Here is a 22,033-nt window from a genome sequence, read left to right as displayed (position 1 = left end):
AGGCGTGGGATGTGAGGGGCCGACCCACCCACCTCCTCCAGGTAGTTGTTGCCCTTCCGTCGCCTCTTGTTTGTGGGGTCGCTCTCCTCCAGCTTCTTGTCGTCCTGTGGAGGGGAGAGATGGAGGAATGCCTCTCTACATCTAGACTGACACCTGAAAAATGAACTAAACTGATAGATTGTAAATGTAATGTAATTCAACTGACATGAACTGTCAGTGATTGTTAGTGTATTCGTCAAAGGCCAAGAGAGGGATAGAGACAGAGGGGGGGGGGGTAGACAGAGAGAAAGAGAGAGGTAGACAGACAGAGAGAGAGAGAGGTACAGTATACAATAGGTGGATTGGTACCTTGGGGATCCTCTTCCTGGGCTGTAATTGGTTCGTTCCGTTGGAAACTGAATTCGCCTTCTCTGATGAATACTCCTCATTCTCATCTGTTTCCCTTGCACCTGCAACACAGCCCTGGGGTGTTCCTTAGGGCTTCTGATCTCTCTCTCTCTCTCTCTCTCACACACACACACACACACACACACACACACACACACACACACACACACACACACACACACACACACACACACACACACACACACACACACACACACACACACACACACACACACACACACACACACACACACACACACACACACACACACACACACACACACACACACACACACACACACACACACGACCTCCGCGCAGGCCCGCCATACCAGTGCCGGTTCCCGGAGCGTTCCGGAACTTGTCGTAGAAGCGGGACAGGTAGAGGACCATGAGCAGCTTGTCCGGCTCCTGGTCCAGAGCCATCTCCTTCCCCGTGGTGACGGCCGGGATGCCCAGCTCCCGCTCCGCCAGGCTGAAGGCCAGCTGGTTGGTCCCCGCAGAATCGTCCTCGTTCAGAGAGTCAAAGTCACTGGTGGGGAGAGGATGGGGGGTGGAGAGGATGGGAGGGAGAGAGGGGGAGAGAGAGGGAGAGAGAGAGAGAGAGAGAGAGAGAGAGAGAGAGAGGGGAGGGCGGGTGGAGTAGGCGCGTTAGATGAAGACATATACAGTGTTAAATACCGCAAGTTGGGACCTTAAAGGAGTAGTAAAGGGAAAATGCATGTTTAGCCCTGTTTTAAGGTTACTTATGATCATATACAATGGTTCAGATCAAAACGTTGACAAAACTAGCACTTTTGAGAAAGTCTGATAATTGCTCTACCACCGTTTTGGTCATACAATGGATGTGGGTGGTCACCTTGAAAAATCATTCAAAAACATGTTAAACTCTTGATTTAAGTAACCTTAAAACATGGCTAAACATGCATTTTCCCTTCACTACTCCTTTAACCTGATGTTAAAATGTCGAGCTGATACGACTGCAACTGATGAAGCTCATCGAAAAAATCGGAAAACTCCTGTATCCATTCATTCACTTAATTCCTATTTTTCCCAAGTCCTATCCCGACTACCTCCCCGTCTCTTTCGTCTGTGCTGCGTTGTAAACCAATAAACAACTGTAAACGACGGTGGAGGAGTAAACGCAGAAAGCCGTGATGGATGGATTCGTCACGCTGAATGTAATTCCTCCACTCCTGAGCACCAGAGTGACGCATCGCTGGAGCTGAGACTGGCAACGGACCAGAGCTGCCCCACAGGCGACAATGTCAGCGCACTCCGCTTCCGTGCGAGGGTGTGATTCGGACTAGCGAACTCTGCTGAATCACATCTACCTGTGACAGGGAGGTGTCTGTGTGTGTGTGTGTGTGTACCCAGTGACCTACAGTACAGTAAGGGGATGAGATGATCCTGGCCCAGCCCTCTTCAGCACACACACCGCGCGTGTGGCAAGCACACTGCAACCCCCCCCCCCCCCCCCCCACACACACACACACACACACTCCCAAAGCTGCTGTGAAATGACTATACTGACCATAGCGCAATGAATAAACATCGACATGGAACTTCTCTGGTCAGCAGGGAAATATCATTAAGAATGGAGTGGGAGCCTAATTACTGTGTCTAAAACCTTTAGTACAGGGATGGGTGTGTACAGGAAGATCAAAAGTTTTTTTTTTTTTTTTAAAAACCACCAAAATAGTCTCCTTCCGTTTAGTGTGGTTTGAGTATTCCCACTTCCCCATTTAGACTGACGCAGGCACGGACCACAACGAGCAGAGCACGGGTCACTGAGTACAGTCCTTCAGTTGGACAATAAAACACACTGTGCTCTGAGTGTGTAATCCATTTTTCTGTTCCCTCTTACAACATCACAACAACTTGTGACACAGGCCCATGAACCACTGATCTCTAAAAAGATGTCAGCAATGTTGCTGATAGGAACATGGTGGTTTCTGTGTGTGGGGGCATACAAGTGTGCCTTTCTGTGTGTGTGTGTGTGTGTGTGTGTGTGTGTGTGTGTGTGTGTGGTCTCACATGAGATCTGGCCGTAGGTGGTGTATGAGAGCACACAGCGCCAGGCCGTTCTTCCATGAGGACGTGAGGTTGGTGACGGCCACGCCCCTGTAGCCCTCCGTCTGCTTCTGGCACCAGGTCAGCAGGCGGCCCGGACGCACCTCAGACTCTGCAGGGGTCAGAGGTCAACACAGCCTCGTCAGCCAATCGCCAATGTTAATACAGCCAATCACTGATGTCACCTATTACATAGTCAGCCAATCAAAGATGCCATTCATAACACAGTCAGCCAATCTATAAAAATCAATTAACACAATCCAGATGTCCAGTTTCCCAGAAGCATTTTAGCCTCTGTAAGATCACATTCCATCATTGGGAGGAAATAGATCTATGTTAAAAGATTTCAGGAAAGCCAGTAAAGAATGTTCAGTACGATATATCAGATATCTTACATCATACCTCTTAAGAAAATAGAAAGGACCACTGCCAATGAATGCATTTTGTTTGTTGAAACCAAGGTGAATTGGTTAAACTCACTCCTCAGTATAAATACCGCCCACTCATGCCATCGAAGAGCTAGCTGGTAGTGGTGTTTAAGAAAGGTGGTCCTGTGTGTTTGCAAATCAGAGGACGCGGGTTCGATCCCAGGGTGGTTAAGTTGCAGGAGGAAGTGATACTGACGAGTGATGCACTAACAGCTGTTAGATCAGCGTGCAGTTGTTGAATGTGTTTCAGTAAGTGGATGAAATCAACAGACAGTGATTAAGAGATAAGAAAGCAGCAGTAAGCTCTCTCTCTCTCTCTCTTTCTCCCTAGGCTATCAGAGGCCATTAAGGTAGGCTTAGGTTACAATAAACCCCAATAACAGCTGCTGCAGTGTACATATAGGCTTCTCTACCAAGCTGACAAGTTGACTTCGCTGATAATTTCAGTTTGGAATAAGGTCTGATTTGCAGCCTACGTTTGTGGACTAGCTACAGCAGAGACAGTAGCCTACATTAAACTGGTTATGTGAGAGGATTTTACTGACTGATCGCACCTTCATTTCCCAAATCCCTTCAGTAGGCACACCTCCGAAAATTATTTCAGCTTTTGCCCTTCCCTGGGCTTGAGCTCTAAGCCTGCTGCTTTGAAGGCACACACCCTAGAGAAGGAGAGGTTCTGAAGGCACACACCCTAGAGAAGGAGAGGTTCTGAAGGCACACACCCTAGAGAAGGAGAGGTTCTGAAGGCACACACCCTAGAGAAGGAGAGGTTCTGAAGGCACACACCCTAGAGAAGGAGAGGTTCTGAAGGCACACACCCTAGAGAAGGAGAGGTTCTGAAGGCACACACCCTAGAGAAGAAGAGTTTCTGAAGGCACACACCCTAGAGAAGGAGAGGTTCTGAAGGCACACACCCTAGAGAAGGAGAGGTTCTGAAGGAACACACCCTAGAGAAGGAGAGGTTCTGAAGGCACACACCCTAGAGAAGGAGAGGTTCTGAAGGAACACACCCTAGAGAAGGAGAGGTTCTGAAGGCACAAACCCTAGAGAAGAGTTTCTGTTGCTCTCAGCTCGGATCTCTTCTTGCCCAGTAGTAATAAGTTGAAAATCTCACGTAGATACAGGTACATACAGTATGTTCATATTATTTGTTATCAACAATCTGTGGTCAGTGGTGTTCGTTGGGAAGTATTATAACGCCTACTGTATGTACTGGCAATGAAAAATAGAAAAATATGAAGTTACAAAAATCAAGTATCAAAAAGTATTTGCTGTGCAACATATCCATTTATCAGAGGCCAAAACGAAATGCCTCTTTGCCCATTCAGGCAACATTTTAGTTGTTTGAGAAACATTTCGCTCCAAGTTGTGTTTTGTGAGCAGGGGGTATTTTTCACTCCTGAGCCCCAAGTCCAAAACAATGAATGGAGATGAATGGGCGGCCGTGTTTGGGCAGCTCTGTGGCGCCGCCCCTTGGGTCGCAGCCGGCAGGAAGCAGTTCGGTGCACGTCAGGCTCTCCCCCCGCACACCCCAGTCCAAACCCCATGTCTCTTGCTCATAGTTGAGTTTTAATTTGTGGATCCGCCCCATAATTGGTCTGGACGTTTTAGCGTAATCCCGCTTACTAAGAAACAAACAACAGAACCATACACGCAACACAAAATAGGACTCTTCGCCTAGCGGTCGCTGGGGCGAAGGTAACGAGATACAGGGTCAAAGGTGTGCTGTATGCCAGACTAAACCAGACTAAGCCAGACTAGGTTGTAATGGGGCATATCTGACTGACCCCGTTTGCTGTAATCTGACCACAGGTATTGTCTCAGCTGGGTGTGACGACCCGTAACTCGGCCTTTGTTCCCTTGTATAAACTCTCAGGTGAGGCCGGCTAGGGGTGCGTTCAGAATCAACATGTTGGGGTCTGTGCAGATCGACTGAGTCTAGCTGTTACTTCTGGACAGCAGCGTAGGATCAGAGAACGCTTTAGACTGTCGTGCGTGAGTGATCCCAGCTTGCTACTCCGTCTGAGCCCGTGTCTGGACCTGTCTGAGTACCAGGCTTCGGACTGACAGTGAGTCACTGGCTGCATCCAGGGACATGACGGCTCTGCCTAAGCCCACATCAATAGCTGTCCCAGCAGGTGGGTGGAGGCCTGTCCTAGTCAGAGCACTGGACGGCTGAGAAAATCCCTCCTGGCACTAGCACACCGGGGCTAGAACAGGAGCCTGCACAGCAAGCCATTCACTGACTGCGCCGGAGTTGACGGTCTCTGTCTTTAATGGACAACAGGTGATGCAGGCTGTAATTTTAGCTCCGCACCGTCACATGGACATACAGTGCTGTGTTGAGCGGGACTAGAGTTGACATTTGCTGCCTAATGGGTCGGTGGCGGCTGTGGAACCAGCCAGACACTGACACATCTGCGCCTGTAGGAGTCAGCGCTGTAGCTCACCTCGCTTGACCGATCTGCGCGTGGGACCGCCTCTCTCCGGGGGACACAAGTCCTGCTGGCCGTCTATGAACAGGTGACGCACCTGAGACATGGAGAGGGAGAGAGAGAGGAAGAGGAAGAGAGAGAGAGAGAGAGAGAGAGAGAGAGGGAGGAGGGGAGTGAGTGAGGTAAGGGAGAGGGAGATAAAAGTGGAAGAAGGAAGGAAGAGCTAAAGGTTTTATGATCAAACCCGTTTTCAATCCACAGGGAGTGTGAATAAAAAATATAACTGTTTATTCTGATCCACTCTCCAAACCCCCCACCCACCAGTCTGATCCACTCTCCAAACCCCCCACCCACCAGTCTGATCCACTCTCCAAACCCCCCACCCACCAGTCTGATCCACTCTCCAAACCCCCCACCCACCAGTCTGATCCACTCTCCACACCCCCCACCCACCAGTCTGATCCACTCTCCACACCCCCCCACCCACCAGTCTGATCCACTCTCCAAACCCCCCACCCACCAGTCTGATCCACTCTCCAAACCCCCCACCCACCAGTCTGACACTCTTCACACCCCCCACCCACCAGTCTGATCCACTCTCCAAACCCCCCACCCACCAGTCTGATCCACTCTTCACACCCCCCCACCCACCAGTCTGACACTCTTCACACCCCCCCACCCACCAGTCTGATCCACTCTCCACACCCCCCCACCCACCAGTCTGATCCACTCTCCAAACCCCCCACCCACCAGTCTGACACTCTTCACACCCCCCACCCACCAGTCTGACACTCTTCACACCCCCCACCCACCAGTCTGATCCACTCTCCAAACCCCCCACCCACCAGTCTGATCCACTCTCCAAACCCCCCACCCACCAGTCTGATCCACTCTCCAAACCCCCCCACCCACCAGTCTGATCCACTCTTCACACCCCCCCACCCACCAGTCTGATCCACTCTCCAAACCCCCCACCCACCAGTCTGATCCACTCTCCAAACCCCCCACCCACCAGTCTGATCCACTCTTCACACCCCCCCACCCACCAGTCTGATCCACTCTCCAAACCCCCCCACCCACCAGTCTGATCCACTCTTCACACCCCCCACCCACCAGTCTGATCCACTCTCCACACCCCCCCACCCACCAGTCTGACACTCTTCACACCCCCCACCCACCAGTCTGATCCACTCTCCAAACCCCCCACCCACCAGTCTGATCCACTCTCCAAACCCCCCCACCCACCAGTCTGATCCACTCTCCAAACCCCCCCACCCACCAGTCTGATCCACTCTCCAAACCCCCCACCCACCAGTCTGATCCACTCTCCAAACCCCCCACCCACCAGTCTGATCCACTCTTCACACCCCCCCACCCACCAGTCTGATCCACTCTCCAAACCCCCCACCCACCAGTCTGATCCACTCTTCACACCCCCCACCCACCAGTCTGATCCACTCTCCACACCCCCCCACCCACCAGTCTGACACTCTTCACACCCCCCACCCACCAGTCTGATCCACTCTCCAAACCCCCCACCCACCAGTCTGATCCACTCTCCAAACCCCCCCACCCACCAGTCTGATCCACTCTCCAAACCCCCCCACCCACCAGTCTGATCCACTCTCCAAACCCCCCCACCCACCAGTCTGATCCACTCTCCAAACCCCCCACCCACCAGTCTGATCCACTCTCCACACCCCCCCACCCACCAGTCTGATCCACTCTCCAAACCCCCCACCCACCAGTCTGATCCACTCTCCAAACCCCCCCACCCACCAGTCTGATCCACTCTCCAAACCCCCCACCCACCAGTCTGATCCACTCTCCAAACCCCCCACCCACCAGTCTGATCCACTCTCCACACCCCCCACCCACCAGTCTGATCCACTCTCCACACCCCCCCACCCACCAGTCTGATCCACTCTTCACACCCCCCCACCCACCAGTCTGATCCACTCTTCACACCCCCCCACCCACCAGTCTGATCCACTCTTCACACCCCCCCACCCACCAGTCTGATCCACTCTCCAAACCCCCCACCCACCAGTCTGATCCACTCTTCACCCCCCCCCCAGCAGTCAGACAGACCTGATGAGGACGGACACAGTTGGAGTTGAGGTTGGGGTAGCGGGTGGAGGGGTCCACGGTGTACTGCTCAAAGTTCTTAGTGATGTTCTCCGTGGTTGTCTGGGGTAACAGACGATAGATACTCTCCCTGGACGCGAGGAAATGGGGAGAATCATGATTTGTTTTCTCTTTTTCTCAGCTTGAGGCTTAGCTCCTGATGTTGAAACGAATGGCATGTGACACAGCTTATGTAGGATAGTAAACTATGTAAAATCACTTTGCACTAAGCAAAGACAAAAGCAAATATTTTAACATGTGCCTATTGTAAGCCCCAAAATAGTCCTGATTTGAATGACAAACATCTGGTAGACATTTTCCAGTTATTGACAAATGTAATGTTTAACTGATCCTCTGTTGTGCTATTTATTTTTCCTTTTATCATATCCATATAATATGGCCGTTCCTTTGTTCCTTGACTGTGCTTTAATATGTTATTGTTCCTTATGTCTCATGTACTTTACTACCCGATGTCTATCTTGATATGAACTACGTAATGGTGTCTATAATAATAATAATATAATACCATGTGGGCTGGGCAATACCCTTTGCATGACACAATAATAAAAAACTAATTCATTCATGTAAAACTCCCCCCTCCATCTCTCTCTCCCTCCCTCCCCTCTTCCCCTCCTTCCCTCACCTCTCAGCCAGGGCCTCCAGGGGGGTCTTGCCCTGGGTCCAGCCCCGCACCATCCAGGCTGTGTCGAACGCTGCCAGGAAGCCTCGGGCACAGCCTGTCCCCATGGGCCAGAAGGGCTGCACACACAGGAGAGAGAACATAGTCACCACACGCACACACACACACACACATGCAAAACAGTAAACACACAGATAAAACTCTCTCACACACACACACACACACAAAGACAGACACACACACACACGCACGCGCACACACAAAGACAGACACACACACACACGCACGCGCACACACAGTCACACACATCCCCCCCCCCCCCCCCCCACCTCACCTCTAGCAGGCTGTCTCCCACCAGAGCGACCAGTAGCTGGTGTCCTTGCTTCTCCCTGACCAGCGCGGCGTTCTCCGAGGCGTACATGCAGGTGAAGTCGAACATGGCCACGTCCGGCTGCCCGTTGTGGACGATGGCGTAATCCAGGGACGGCAGCTGGTAGTTGGTGCCGAAGTCGGCAGCCTCGCGGGCGTAAGAGAGCAGGGCCTCCTGGTTCACGTTGCCACTGCTCAACAGCTTGTCTGTCTCAATGTAGTCCTGGAGAAACACAGGAGGGACCAGATTATTAGAAACATGCATCAAGGAATTAAATAACTGTAAAAGGGCAACAGCCTTTCAGTATTCACAATACTGTGTGTGGGGGTTTTGTGTGTGTGTGTGTGTGTGTGTGTGTGTGTGTGTGTGTGTGTAGGAGTCATTTTTTTAGTTTTTTTGTTAAAGAACTACATGTCGTCATAGTTTCATAGTTTGATTGAATTAATGACGCAATCACCGCACGTTCACCACGTCAATAGAATCAGACACAGGTGTATGACATGAGGACGCTGAGATGAAATTGATTTTCAACCACAATGAACTCGCTTGCAAGCAAATGTGGGAGCCCAAGTTGCTCATCTTTGATTTTCTTTTGTTTGATATTGAACCTTGACTAATTTTGAATCCACAGGCTTTGGTTTGACGCATCGGCTATTTTAACTTTTTCTTTATGTTACAAGAGTGCACTGCACAACACTAGCCTACTCAGTGCACACACACTCACACACTCACGCACACACACTCACACACTCACATTCATACTCATTCACCCTGCTGGAAAGATAGACCTCCAATCAACACCAAACACCAAAAGATAGACCTTCAATCAAAGTGATCTATTGTGGATAACATGGATGTGCGTTGAAGTCCTTCTCTATATACGGCTTAATTGAATTGAAACCTTGAAAGCCATTACAGTGAGTGTGTGTGTTTGTGTGTGTGTGTGTGTGTCCATGCACATTATCAGTTAGACACAAGTTATACATTATCACCATTATCTCACCATTCCATTTATCAAACCTATTTCCGTTGAACAGATCATAATGTATCACAGTAACATGAAGAGCGTTGCTGATTATTCTCATTAGTCAAGGCGTTCAGGGCTATTATTACAGCAGAGACCAGCCCCCCCCCCCCCCCCCACACACACACACACACACACATCACCCTCTCAGCTGGGGCAATGAGGAGTCTGTCTTCACTATGTGAAAATGTGAAACGGATATTAGCCCTCTGAGATCACAGCGAAGTGTGGTTCTGACGTGTGTGTGTGTGTGTGTGCGTGTGCGTGTGTGTGTGTGTGTGTGTGGGAGGGGGGGCTTGTGGGTTAATAGCCTTCATCCTGATTCAATATATTCTGCTGTAATTATAACCCCACTCATTCTTCATAACCCTCTCAGGAGGACATACAGTAGCTTCTAAAGACAGGCGTTATAACTCATGTTGGCTGCGCTGGCGAGTGTGTGTGTGTGTGTGTGTGTGTGTGTGTGTGTGTGTGTGTGTAGGGGGCATGCTGGGTCAGTGAGTAATGTGACCTCCTCTGGGCACACTAATGAAATGAGGGCAAAATCGCAAGTGCCTAGGGACGGACGCGCACACACGCACACACACGCACACACACGCACACACACGCACACACACACACACTGTTGCTGATTGGTGCTCTGCCAGATTCCACCGCCCCCAGCAATATTCCATTCCATCTATCAGTTCATCTTCTTCTTTATATATCTTCTTTTATTTCTCACTTCAGTGCCCGGCCTGAGATCCCTTCAGATAGTGTACAATGGCGTGGCCCTAAATCCTGGAGACACTGGTGTGCAGGTGTGGGTGTGTGTGTGTGTGTGTGTGTGTGGAGAGAGAGAGAGATAGAGAAACATACAGGGGGGGAAAGTTAACACAAAAGAGCTAAACCAACAGCACTCACATGAATGATAACCCCCTTGTCCAGCAGGCTTTGCTTCTTGGCGGTCATGACGAAATAGTGTGTGTTGTCCCTGTAGTACACTATGTTCTCCAGGTCGATGCCTGGAACCACAAGCACACAGACAGACACCAGTAAACCCCTTCTGACCATGACGGGGTGTGAGGGAGGGGTCTGGACACAGAGCCTGGGACCGGTAGCCTGGAGGCCAAACGTCCATGCAAAAAGAAGAAGTAGAACAATTTGAGTTTTCCCAGAAACTGGGGCACCAATCGGGGACTGCATTTTAACTGCTGTTCCGCCACCAGTCCCTGATTGGTTCCTGTAGATGACCACGCAAAATACAGGAGTGCGCTAGTAGAACGAAGCAACGAGCAGGAATGTTAATGTTAATGTAACGTTAATAAACACAGCCATAAGTGCAGTTATTGCAGAAATAGACTCAATTACAACAATTAAAGAAGAAAAAGAAGTATGCACTTGTGGAGTTTCTCGGTGGAAAAGACGTCTTTCCTGTTCTTCCAACTGGATTTGTCAAAAGTTTGATCCAACTACTCCCACTCAAATCGTTCTGGGCGGCTGGAAGTCCAGACTATCCCAAAAACCTTTCTGCCTTCCAGGCTATGGGACTGGGTTGGGGCTGGGGCTGGGGCTGGGGCTGGGGCTGGGGCTGGGGCTGGGGCTGGGACTGGGACTGGGACTGGGGCTGGGGCTGGGGCTGGGGCTGGGGCTGGGACTGGGACTGGGGCTGGGGCTGGGGCTGGGGCTGGGGCTGGGGCTGGTACGTGTGAGCTGGCTGTACACAGAGGCTTGGGTTGGGTTTAGCTAGGCAGGGGCTGAGGTTGGGGCTAGGGGGTGAGAGAGGGGGATTGGGGCTAGGGGGTGGAGTTGAGAGATATCCTCTGCTCACCCGTCTCCTCTTTGAGCTCCAGGAAGAACTTCTGGTTGAAGATGAAGGCCACGCCGCTGATCTCCTCCACCTTGGCCTCGGCCGTCGTGTTCCTGTTCACAAAGTTGGCCGTGATGGCGATGGCCAACTTTCCCCGGAACTCCTTCCTCCTGAACCCTGGGTCAACACAACACAGCGCCTGGCTGTCATTGGCTGTCATTGGCATGCCGATAACGGACAGCTTGTTGGCAAATACAGTAAATGAATCCCTGTTGGTACTATTTGTCCTCTTCCTCTCTATCCAATCCCATCAACTCCCCTTTGATGTTTGTAAATACTCATAATAATAATTAATAAAATATAATATAATAAAATTAAAAATATCAGATTGAAATAGTCTAGGGAGTCTTGTAATCTACCCCCTCCACCCAGTCTTGTAATCTACCCCCTCCACCCAGTCTTGTAATCTACCCCCTCCACCCAGTCTTGTAATCTACCCCCTCCACCCAGTCTTGTAATCTACCCCCTCCACCCAGTCTTGTAATCTACCCCCTCCACCCAGTCTTGTAATCTAGGCCCTTTCTGTTGAGGCTGTTTAAAGTCTCTTAATAACCTGGTCCCCGTCACAAACAAACTGTAAACGATAGCTATAAACATGCGGCGTTCCATCTAAAGACAACCGGTAAGAAAGGAAATATTGCCTACTAATCCTTCACTGTACTGATAAAGAATTACATAACACTCTTAGATCTTGGCAAACTGAAACTAACCATGGAGGAGATTGCATTTGTAACATTACCTAATACTACCATTGGACCTCCATGTCTGATCAATGACAAACAGAAACGCTCCCTGTCTCTATTTGGTGCGGGGCGGCATGTAGCTCAGTAGGTAAAGCAGCAGACTGTGGATAGCAAGGTCCCCGGTTTGATCCCAGCTCCCGGAGTGTGCCCAAGTGTCCTTGAGCAAGACACTGAACCCTTCAAATCGCTCCCGTGCGGCACAGTGGCGCAGTACCTACTGTAGTACTGTCGCCTCTCAACAAGAAGGTCCTGGGCCTTTCTGTATGGAATTTGTAAGTTCTCCCTGTGTTTGTATGTTCTCCCTGTGTTTGTATGTTCTCCCTGTGTTTGTATGTTCTCCCTGTGTTTGTATGTTCTCCCTGTGTTTGCGAGAAGAACCCAATGCGAAACACACATGCAGAAGAACAGATCGCCAACGCTGTCCGTCCCTGATGAAGACGGACAGGATAACTTGTTTGGTCCGCGTGGCATGCTTGTAGTCAAGACAGATGCCTTTGGCAACCCGCCCTTTTGGTCTTATAGTAGATCAACAAGAACGGCTTAGGTGTGGTGTGACGGCAGACCAGGCGGGGGGCGTAAAACCTATAAACTTGCCATCAGCTTGACTGAAAAGAACGGAGGGAACTATTCCCCCCAGGGTCAACACCTTTCTATGTACCAACAGCTGACCCTGAGAACCCCCGTCTGAGCTGTGTTACAGGAAGGATTAGCAAGCATGAACACCGCCTTGCGACACCTTGCCTTGATGCTGCAAACTCATTTTCCTATAAAACACAAAAAATGATGCTTTAAAACTATGTCTGAACCGGGCTGGCAGAACGTAGGCCAGCAGCAGCCCAGCAGAGGGACATGTACACCCAGGCATGTTTCACTGACAAATACAATAACACCTTTTTCAATAAGATGGCAGCGTATTTACATACACTACTAGTCTCGTTATGGCTTTATCACTTTCTAGACTGGTTGGGAATGAACCTGGTCTTCAACAGATTGAGCTGAATCAAACCTTCCTGAACATACGGAAAGCTGGGTGTTAAGTTCTGGCTGTTGTATTGCATTGGCTATTCCTGTGCAGATCGACTCTGGCCCTTTAAGGGAGGTGACATCATACTCTTAGATAACACAGAGGCATCGTGGACAGGTTAGAACATATGCTGCCGAGCGGCTCTTTGTGTGGCTGTGGAAACCAGGCCTAAGTTGAAAGGAAGCCTGATTGAGTGACATAACGAGAGACGCAGCTCATGGGAGACATCCTGTGAACGGGGCTGGATGGGGAACCCTGAGTTCTGCACACAGGACTGCAGTCATATGAGGTTCACCATCACAACCACTCTTCATCATCATCCTCATCCACCAGAGTTCTCACCGTCTAGCGTGTTCCTGCGCCCGTCCGCTCCGATCACCACGTCAAAGTCGACGTCAGCGACAGGATGGTTGAAAGGTCGGATCTCTGCCCTCCACCCTGGTCCTGCTGGGACAGACAGACAGACAGACAGACAGACAGACAGACAGACAGACAGAGACAGACAGACAGAAAAACAGACAGGCAGGCAGACAGACAGGCAGACAGGCAGATAAACAGACAGACAGGAAGACAGAGACAGAGACACAGACAGACAGAGACAGACAGACAGACAGAAAAACAGACAGACAGGCAGGCAGGCAGACAGACAGAAAGACAGACAGAAAAACAGACAGAGAGGCAGACAGGCAGACAGACAGACAGAGACAAGAGAGACAGACACCATATTAAAGATAGAGTGGGTGAGGTTTAGATCCAGACATCATATTATCTAAGACACTAAGGTTCAGGACAAGGTAGCTACTTCTCAGGGGAAAGTTTAATTTTGTAGAACACAAGGAATGTCTAGTTCTATATATATCTGGAGTCTGGACAAGGGCCTGCTATATGCCCCGGCTATCTGCCCCGGGCAGAGTGCTGAGTGGTAACGACACAGAGACACGTACACATGATATCTCCAAATCAACCCAGACACTCACGCTTCAGTCACACACACACACACACACACACACACACACACACACACACACACACACATTACACACACGCACACGCACATGCACACACACACACACACACACACACACGTACACACGCACACACGCACAATCCCAACACTCCCCCTGGGTACATTTTCCATTGCGATCGTCTCAGCACTGCCACTGAAAGAGATCCAGCTCCTGTCCTTCAGAAGTCATTCTCCATGGAGCAGCGTAGGTATGTGACAGACCTAACTATCTCTGGGCGACACACCCGGGTTGCACACTAGTACACTAGGAGAACAAATAGTGCTAGTAATAGAGGAGAACATGTTGTCATCGCCTGGTAAAAAAAGCACTGGAATATGACACTTGATAGTGCAGATAATTCTGCGCCATGCAAATTGTTATGTGAATGCGGCAGTGCTGCAGATCAGATTCTAACTTAAATTAGAGCTTCCTAACTGTGGAGACAGACTGCTTTTGAGTCTCATCTTCCATTTCTGTCAGTCCAAGGAAATGATCAACTACTAAAGCAAACCTAAAGTTGAGTTACTCCACCTGTTCAAATAAAAACAGACTAGAAACGGTTCAGAGAGCACAGACCTCCGCCTATGAATGCATTTCGTAGCTCTGTGCATTTCTCTCACGTTTGGTATTGCTGCATTCGTTAGGTTGAGATTTTTATGTCAGTCCAAACCCCGTGTCTCTGTGACCTTCCCATGTAGAGCTATCGCTGTTTAATTTCCCCCATTGTTAATGAATGGGGGGAACTTTTTCGCTCCGTAGCCAAAGTCCAAAAAATAAATGGAGGTGAATGGCCGGCCATGTTTTGGCAGCTCATGGACCCGCCCCGTGATTCGGATTCACTCCAAAATGTAATGCCTTTTAAGATGGCCCATGCTACACCCTTAGACCGAATTTCAGTCTGTGAAAATCGGTCTAGTAGTTTTTGCGTAATCCTGCTAACAGATGGACAAACTAAGAAACGACTCGTGGACTTGCCCCGTGATTCAGATCTGCTCCAAAATTGAATGGGTTCTAAGATGGAACCCATGCTACATCCCTCCACTGAGTACCATGAAAATCAGTCTTGTAGTTTTTGCATAATCCTATCAACAGATGGACAAACAAACGCATGCACGCCTCCAACGGCTGCAGACATGCTAAGGTTGGACAGTCGGTCAGGGTGGAGAGGAAATGACCGACAATGGCTATTATTAGGAACTGCACGAATAATAATAAGCAGCTGTACTGTTTTGTTTTGGTACAAATGTTCTGGTGTTTGTTGTGGACCAGACAGCTGTGCGCTGCTGGTAGCCAAGGTCATGTTGACCATGATCATTAAGGCTTCTGCTCTGCCAGGATGGAAATATAAAAAGCCCTGGTGTGTGAGTTCCAGTGGCAGACTCTGATCTATTGGTATTTTTACTATAAGTGAGACAGATGAGAAACAGAGGTACAGAGGCAGAGAAACTGGTCTGAAGAAGACAGCATTAACCAGTAGACCAGATCTGTTTGTTGTATGTGTTTTGTAATGGACCATGAGTCTGCATAATAAAAGTTGATTGTTTAGTGGATACAGAATGGAGTGGTTTGTTCGCTGATTGACAGAGATAAATCCTGCCCATGCAGACATACAGTACAGTTTTAAAGGATCTAGAGGATTAGATGGGTTGCCAAGGCAGCTTTAAGCTGTTAGCATGGAGGTTCATTGGTTTGTCACTACCCATTTGGAACGTAAAAAGTTGACAACATCCTCACGACGAGACAGACGCTTAAAACTGGTTTGTCGTCGTGGCTGTTATCTAGATGAAGATGTCTCCTACCGCCATCCTCCTGCTCCTCTGGGGGTTCCAGCAGCTTCACAAACTCCACATTGACGTGGACCTCCACCCCCACGATGAGACACACCTTCAGCAGCATCAGCTGCAGCTGCCGGATACCTGTACTCACACACGCACACGCACACACACACACGCGCACACACACACACACACAATATGATTTTTTTTGTATTGAGGTGGACTTTCTTGAGTTCACTGCGACCCTGGTTACAGTATATATGGTTCCTCTGCTCCACATAGAAGTCACGTTTAGACCCTGGTTACAGTATATATGGTTCCTCTGCTCCACATAGAAGTCACGTTTAGACCCTGGTTACAGTATATATGGTTCCTCTGCTCCACGTAGAAGTCACGTTTAGACCCTGGTTACAGTATATATGGTTCCTCTGCTCCACATAGAAGTCACGTTTATGAGGCAGCAGTGGTTTGACAAACAAAAACAAAAATGTAAATGTATTTGGTTATGAATTAAAAATGTAAATGTTTATTCTGACTCGTGTAATTTACATATCACGCTACAGTCACACACACAGGTGGATTATAGCCTCTCTTTCTCTCTCTCTCTCACACACACACACACACTCACACTCTTTCTCACACACACACACTCTCTCTCACACTCACACTCACACACACACACACACACACACACACACACACACACACACACACACACACACACACACACACACACACACACACACACACACACTCTTCAGATTTCACCAGCGTTAGCAGATTATGTTTAGAAAGGAACAGAGGAAGTTTTACAGGATGTCACAACTTCAAGCCACTGACAGTCAACCTCCAGCACCTGCTGTCTGTGTGAGTGACAGATCGTCTTCCAGCTGCGACGGAACCAGGAAGCTGACTGTGTAATCCTGAGCTCAATCCTTTCCTCATACCTTACTCCGACTCTGACCTGTTCTGACCGGTTCTGACCGGTTCTGACCTGTTCTTACCCATTATCACCCCATCTCCTGCCAAGCCAGAGGCAGCCAGCTGCAGAGAGGTGTGAAACTGAGAGATTCAACAGGAAATGACTTCCCGTAGCCACGCCTCATAAGTCTGCTTCCCGTACATTACATAATGAAACCATTCGTGTCGTTTTGTTCCGAGTCTCTCTGGTATATCAACATAACATCAGCCAACCAATCAGCTAGCCAATCCTGTACTCACTGATGTGGTCGATGGCTCCAGCGCAGAACTTGCCGTAGAACTTTTTGGCCCCGAGGCCCCTAAGGTCATGGATGGTGTAAGGCCAGAGGTGAAGAACGTTGTTCCTGGAGAAGGTGTCCCTCTTCTCGATCACCACCACCTTGGCTCCCAGCAGGGCCAGCTCGATGGCCGTCCTCAGGCCACAGGGGCCCCCACCAATGATCAGGCACTGTGGGGGAGGGAGGAGGAAAGAGGGATGAAGAGAGAGGGAGGGAGGGAGGGAGAGAGAGAGAGAGAGAGAGAGAGAGAGTAGAGAGGTGATTTAACATTATTGTCTACAAGCTTTAACATGGCCTATTAATTGCCAGAGGAATTAATCTCATGAGAACACACACACGCACACACGCACACGCACACACACACACACACACACACGCACACACGCACACACGCACACAGAAATGGGTTTTATATCCAGCAACATAAAGACTTTCTGCAGGCCCATTGTAGTCGTTCACGGAAGTGATCCACTGACCTCATGTGTTCAACGGCAGAGAAAGAGCAACAGAATAGATCATACAGGGGTTAGATCAATCACCTGTATGATCTCATCACCTGTATGATGTAACCACCTGTATGATGCAACCACCTGTATGACTAGAACTCTGTCATACCTCATCTTAGGTCTCGTCTTAAATATGTAACCCAGGTTAAACTCTCCTCAGTGGAAATACAGTACTATCCACCCATGCCATCTGATTACTAGCCATTCTTATGAGTAGTTGGTGGTGGATCTAGGACGTGGTCACATGTTTGAAAACCAGAGAATCCCTGATTCAACCCTGGGAGGTGTCAAGTGGGGGTGGAAGCAATACTGACGAGCAACACAGTGACACCTGTGACAAATGTAAAACTGACATGAGAAGAGTTACTTGGGACTAGTGTCTTGGGTCAGCTTTAGTTGGACTCCATGGAGTTCTTTAGCAGTGAGTGACAAAATGATGTTGATTGGCTTAAGAAAGTGAGCTGGAGAGACGGTCACCTCTCAGATCACGATGAAGAGCAGCAACTACAGCAGCTGTCCAGCTGAATCCAGCATGGAACCCAGGGTCCTACTAGTCTTGAGTCTGAGCTCATGTTGTGTGGAGCATTACTGTACCACAGATCACATTCTGCACAGATTACCCCGTGTTCTGAATAAAATACTCTTACATAATTACACACACACACACTCCATTTTGTTGTTGTTTTCCGTTCAGTTTTTTTTTAACTTTGTAATCTCAGCACAATTGAGAATGACACACACGCACGCACAAACACGCGCGCACACACACACACACACAGACACACAACTTTGTATGAATGCCTGCATACACAGGAAATGAGGCGATAATTCAACGGCGTGTGCTGTGGTGTGATAATCAGGGCTGTTGTGCACGTTGACGTCACATACGCATCGACCTTATCTTAGGTACACAGCTTTAGAGGGAAACCAACAGAGAACTGAATGGATAATGTTTAAGTTCATCAATCGCCAACTGCTCTAGGACAGTCAAGTGGCTCTCCAATGTGTGAAAACAAGGGCGATTTTATAGGGGGGGCAGGGGGGGGCAAGTGCCCCCCCTGATTGGACAGCCCAACTGCTCAAATTAAAAAAAAAAAACATATATATATATATATATTTTTTTTTTAACTAATTAACACAATTATTAAATACATAATTGTGGTTTGTACCAGTTTGTGTTAGGTCATCATTCATTTTAAAAGTGTATTTATTAATTAAACTAGGCTACCTTTAAAAAAATATATATTCATAATCCACCAATGGCACAACTTGTCCGTCGACCTCAACTATTTCCGGTTTGATCTGATACCGCAAAAAAAAGAGATCTGACTGTACTGCTCAGTGCTCAACAAGCTACAACTAACCAACCTGCTCACGAGGGTGAAAAGAGCTATAAAAACAATTGACCACTTCTTCATTAAAAAAAATAAAAATAAAAATAAAAATAAACTGTCAATGCTAATGAAGAAGCTACCACTCGAAATGACAGCGCAGCAGGTGCAATCGAATGCAGAAGTGCTCCAGAGGCTATCGAAGCTAGCACACTAGCAACATCACCATCGGCGAGGAAGCTAGCACCAGCAGGCAGTTGCAGTTTGATGTTGTGATGTTGGGTATGGCCTAGTGCTCGGTCATAAAGACACATTGACATGCTCGTGGTGTCTAGATGAAGTTTGATGCGTTGTACATATTGAATTGTCATATGGATTTCTTATTAGCATACTGTTCACAACTGGTATTCTTTGTAAATAGATGGGACAGAACGGGACGGGACGGCAGAACTGGGAGAGAGGGAGGGAGAGAGGGAAGGAGAGATACAGAGAGAGAGAGAGAGAGAGAGAGGGGGGGAGGAAGAGAGATAGAGAGAGGGAGGGTGAGAGAGGGAGGGAGAGAGACAGAGAGAGAGAGAGAGAGAGGGAGGGAGAGAGAGAGGAGGGAGAGAGACAGAGAGAGAGAGAGAGGGAGGGTGAGAGAGGGAGGGAGAGAGGGAGGGTGAGAGAGGGAGGGAGAGAGACAGAGTGAGGGAGGGAGAGAGACAGAGAGAGGGAGGGAGAGAGGGAGGGTGAGAGAGGGAAGGAGAGAGACAGAGAGAGAGAGAGAGAGAGGGAGGGAGAGAGACAGAGAGAGAGAGAGAGAGAGAGAGAGAGCGAGAGAGAGAGAGAGGGGGGGGGAGGGAGAGAGGACAGTATGTGACTCAGTCCTTCCTGCGTCCCTCAGGCCCTCTTATCTGTGTTCCTCAGGGAGATATGAAGTCACTCTGACACTATGATAAAAATGCCAGCAGAGCACTTCCACTTAAATAGGCATTAATAACCGCCTGCATTCTTCACTCCAACGTCCTGACAGACAATGTGTTCAGCGGCTTGAAAAAATATACTTTGATATTATGATTATTATTTTTATTATTATTATTATTATTCAAATACTTTATTTTATATCTTTCATACCAGAGGTTAATATCTTTCATTTCAAGGTTTGTGTAGAGCTATTATATTATATATAGCTGATATTCCCTAAGCTTACCAGAGATAGTTCAGTGAACATTGATGATGATCATTATTTTTCGAGGTAGTCTTCTTCAACTGCCATACAACAAGACAGCGCCTCATCTGGTCGGAAATCCTCAAAACTACCTCGAAAAATAATGACAATGCCACAAAAAACGGCTAAAAAGATCACTTAACGGTAGTGCCGAGCTTTCAAAACCCATCGTTTGTTAGAATAGGCGTTTCTGCTTTGGTGAGTGGCTTTGAAATGTTTATTTGACACTTTTAAATATGAGCGCCAAGCGCCGCCAACTTTGTGACCATTTAAAAGGCAAAATTTCCTATGTTGGTAGAAAGGACTGTGGTAGCAGATGCTACGTCATCAGCGCACTCCCAGTTCCTGAGAAGGGCTAGGGAGCCCCAGGCTCGGCACAGTGCTGACCAGCCCCGCTAGGCATGTGCCAGCAGCAGCAGCAGCAGGGTGTACAGGCAGGGGTGTCAGGTCTCTCAGAGAAAGCGAATGTGAGACGCAGCGTAACTAACCAACCATATGTCCCGTGTATCATATCACTGACAGGAAGCAGGACACTGGAGCAGTCCGAGCCCCCAGCCACTAGCCGGCCTCATAAACCAGGCCTATAAACCGCCTGCTGCTGGCACCAGGTGACACTGGACAGCTTATCTGTCACACAGCACAGCCAGCTACTAGGGGCTCAGTACGGTATGAAAGGAGAATGTGGCCTAGAGGTCTGACGGGAGTTTTTAGACTCTTGAGTAAAGACAGTGACCAGGAAGTCTGCAGTAGCTACCTGCCACATAGGGAACTTAATTCTCCTTTAAGGAGTGTAATTCGTTTCAAACTTTAATGACCGTGTCAAATGCGTGAGTATGTGGTTATTTCCTTTTAATTGGTTATAATCAGATTTCCATTTCAGAACAAATAACAACAAGTAGGCAAAGAGGGCATTGTGTGTGTGCTTCTGAGACAGCAGCACTAACCACCACACCGGGCCCAGTCAAGAGTTCCCAACAAGCCTCACCTTAGTGCCTGCGCAGGCTTTAGCTCGGTTGTACTCCTTGTGGCTGGCCCTCTTGTCCAGCTTGGTCCAGAGGGCCTTGGCCTTCCAGAAGGTGACCGTGGCCTTCAGGCTGCTGTAGAAGTTCCTGTAGTCCAGGGGGTCCAGCTCCATCAGGCGACACAGGATGCTGAAGGCCTGCAGCGTGCCCTTGCAGGTGGACGCCTGCACAAAGTTCTCAAAGAGCTGTCCTGCCTGGGCGCTACGCTCGTCCTGCGTCTCGCCCATCCTCCTACCCCTCGCGCCCGGCTCCTTCTCTCGGTTCCTCTTCACCCCCGCTCTGCCCTCTCTCCTCTCCTGGCCGGTGGGCGGGCTTCGCCTAGGATCGGGCTGATGCTGCCATTCTCGGGGGCTTCTGGAAAAACAATTGACGGCACATTTTTAGAACACCCAGCAGACATGAAATGTTTCAGGTTTATTTCAGGCAACAGTTATTTCAGTGGTGCTCTCCCTAGTGGCCAGGGCTAATTACGATCATGAATAATCTGAATCCACATACTGTAAGGCAACATGCGCCACTTTACTTGAAGACTCTTTCGCCCTGACCCGAGCAGGGTTAGACTCTCACGTTATGAACATGTCGTTCAAATCAACGTAGTCACATTCTAAACGTCCATTTAACATGTGCTTGGAGTACACGCTGAAGAGTAGACGCAAGAATAAACGAAACGTGAATAGATGTTCATTTATTGTTTGAGCAGAGATTTGCGCTTCGCTCGGAATCGCTCCGCTCCCTTCCCCTCCCCACACACACAGCCTTGATAGGATTATAACAAAGTGTGCACATGAAAACTTTCCACAGAGCAGAGCAGTCACGGGGGAAA

General features: G+C 49.0%; 1 protein-coding gene across 1 annotated transcript in view; it reads right to left on the bottom strand.

Annotated features, from left to right (window-relative positions):
- The window catches only part of mical2b (microtubule associated monooxygenase, calponin and LIM domain containing 2b), a gene marked incomplete at both ends in the record, with an annotated part of 39,249 nt that extends 17,812 nt beyond the window's left edge, over positions 1 to 21,437 (bottom strand). Inside the window, 14 exons of the mRNA XM_084452767.1 lie at positions 33 to 104; positions 349 to 449; positions 720 to 919; positions 2,425 to 2,572; positions 5,339 to 5,420; positions 7,415 to 7,541; positions 8,094 to 8,209; positions 8,425 to 8,682; positions 10,388 to 10,488; positions 11,295 to 11,450; positions 13,443 to 13,544; positions 15,907 to 16,023; positions 17,104 to 17,311; positions 21,174 to 21,437. Coding sequence (XP_084308893.1) covers positions 33 to 104; positions 349 to 449; positions 720 to 919; positions 2,425 to 2,572; positions 5,339 to 5,420; positions 7,415 to 7,541; positions 8,094 to 8,209; positions 8,425 to 8,682; positions 10,388 to 10,488; positions 11,295 to 11,450; positions 13,443 to 13,544; positions 15,907 to 16,023; positions 17,104 to 17,311; positions 21,174 to 21,437 — 2,052 coding nt within the window. The remainder of the gene's footprint in view (positions 1 to 32; positions 105 to 348; positions 450 to 719; positions 920 to 2,424; positions 2,573 to 5,338; positions 5,421 to 7,414; positions 7,542 to 8,093; positions 8,210 to 8,424; positions 8,683 to 10,387; positions 10,489 to 11,294; positions 11,451 to 13,442; positions 13,545 to 15,906; positions 16,024 to 17,103; positions 17,312 to 21,173) is intronic.
- Positions 21,438 to 22,033: the final 596 nt, after the last annotated feature.

Source organism: Borostomias antarcticus, assembly GCF_949987555.1.
Source record: "Borostomias antarcticus genome assembly, chromosome: 18".
Taxonomy (NCBI): Eukaryota; Metazoa; Chordata; class Actinopteri; order Stomiiformes; family Stomiidae; genus Borostomias; species Borostomias antarcticus.
The sequence above is the reverse complement of the archived record's forward strand: the minus strand, read 5'-3'. Positions and strand labels throughout refer to the sequence as shown.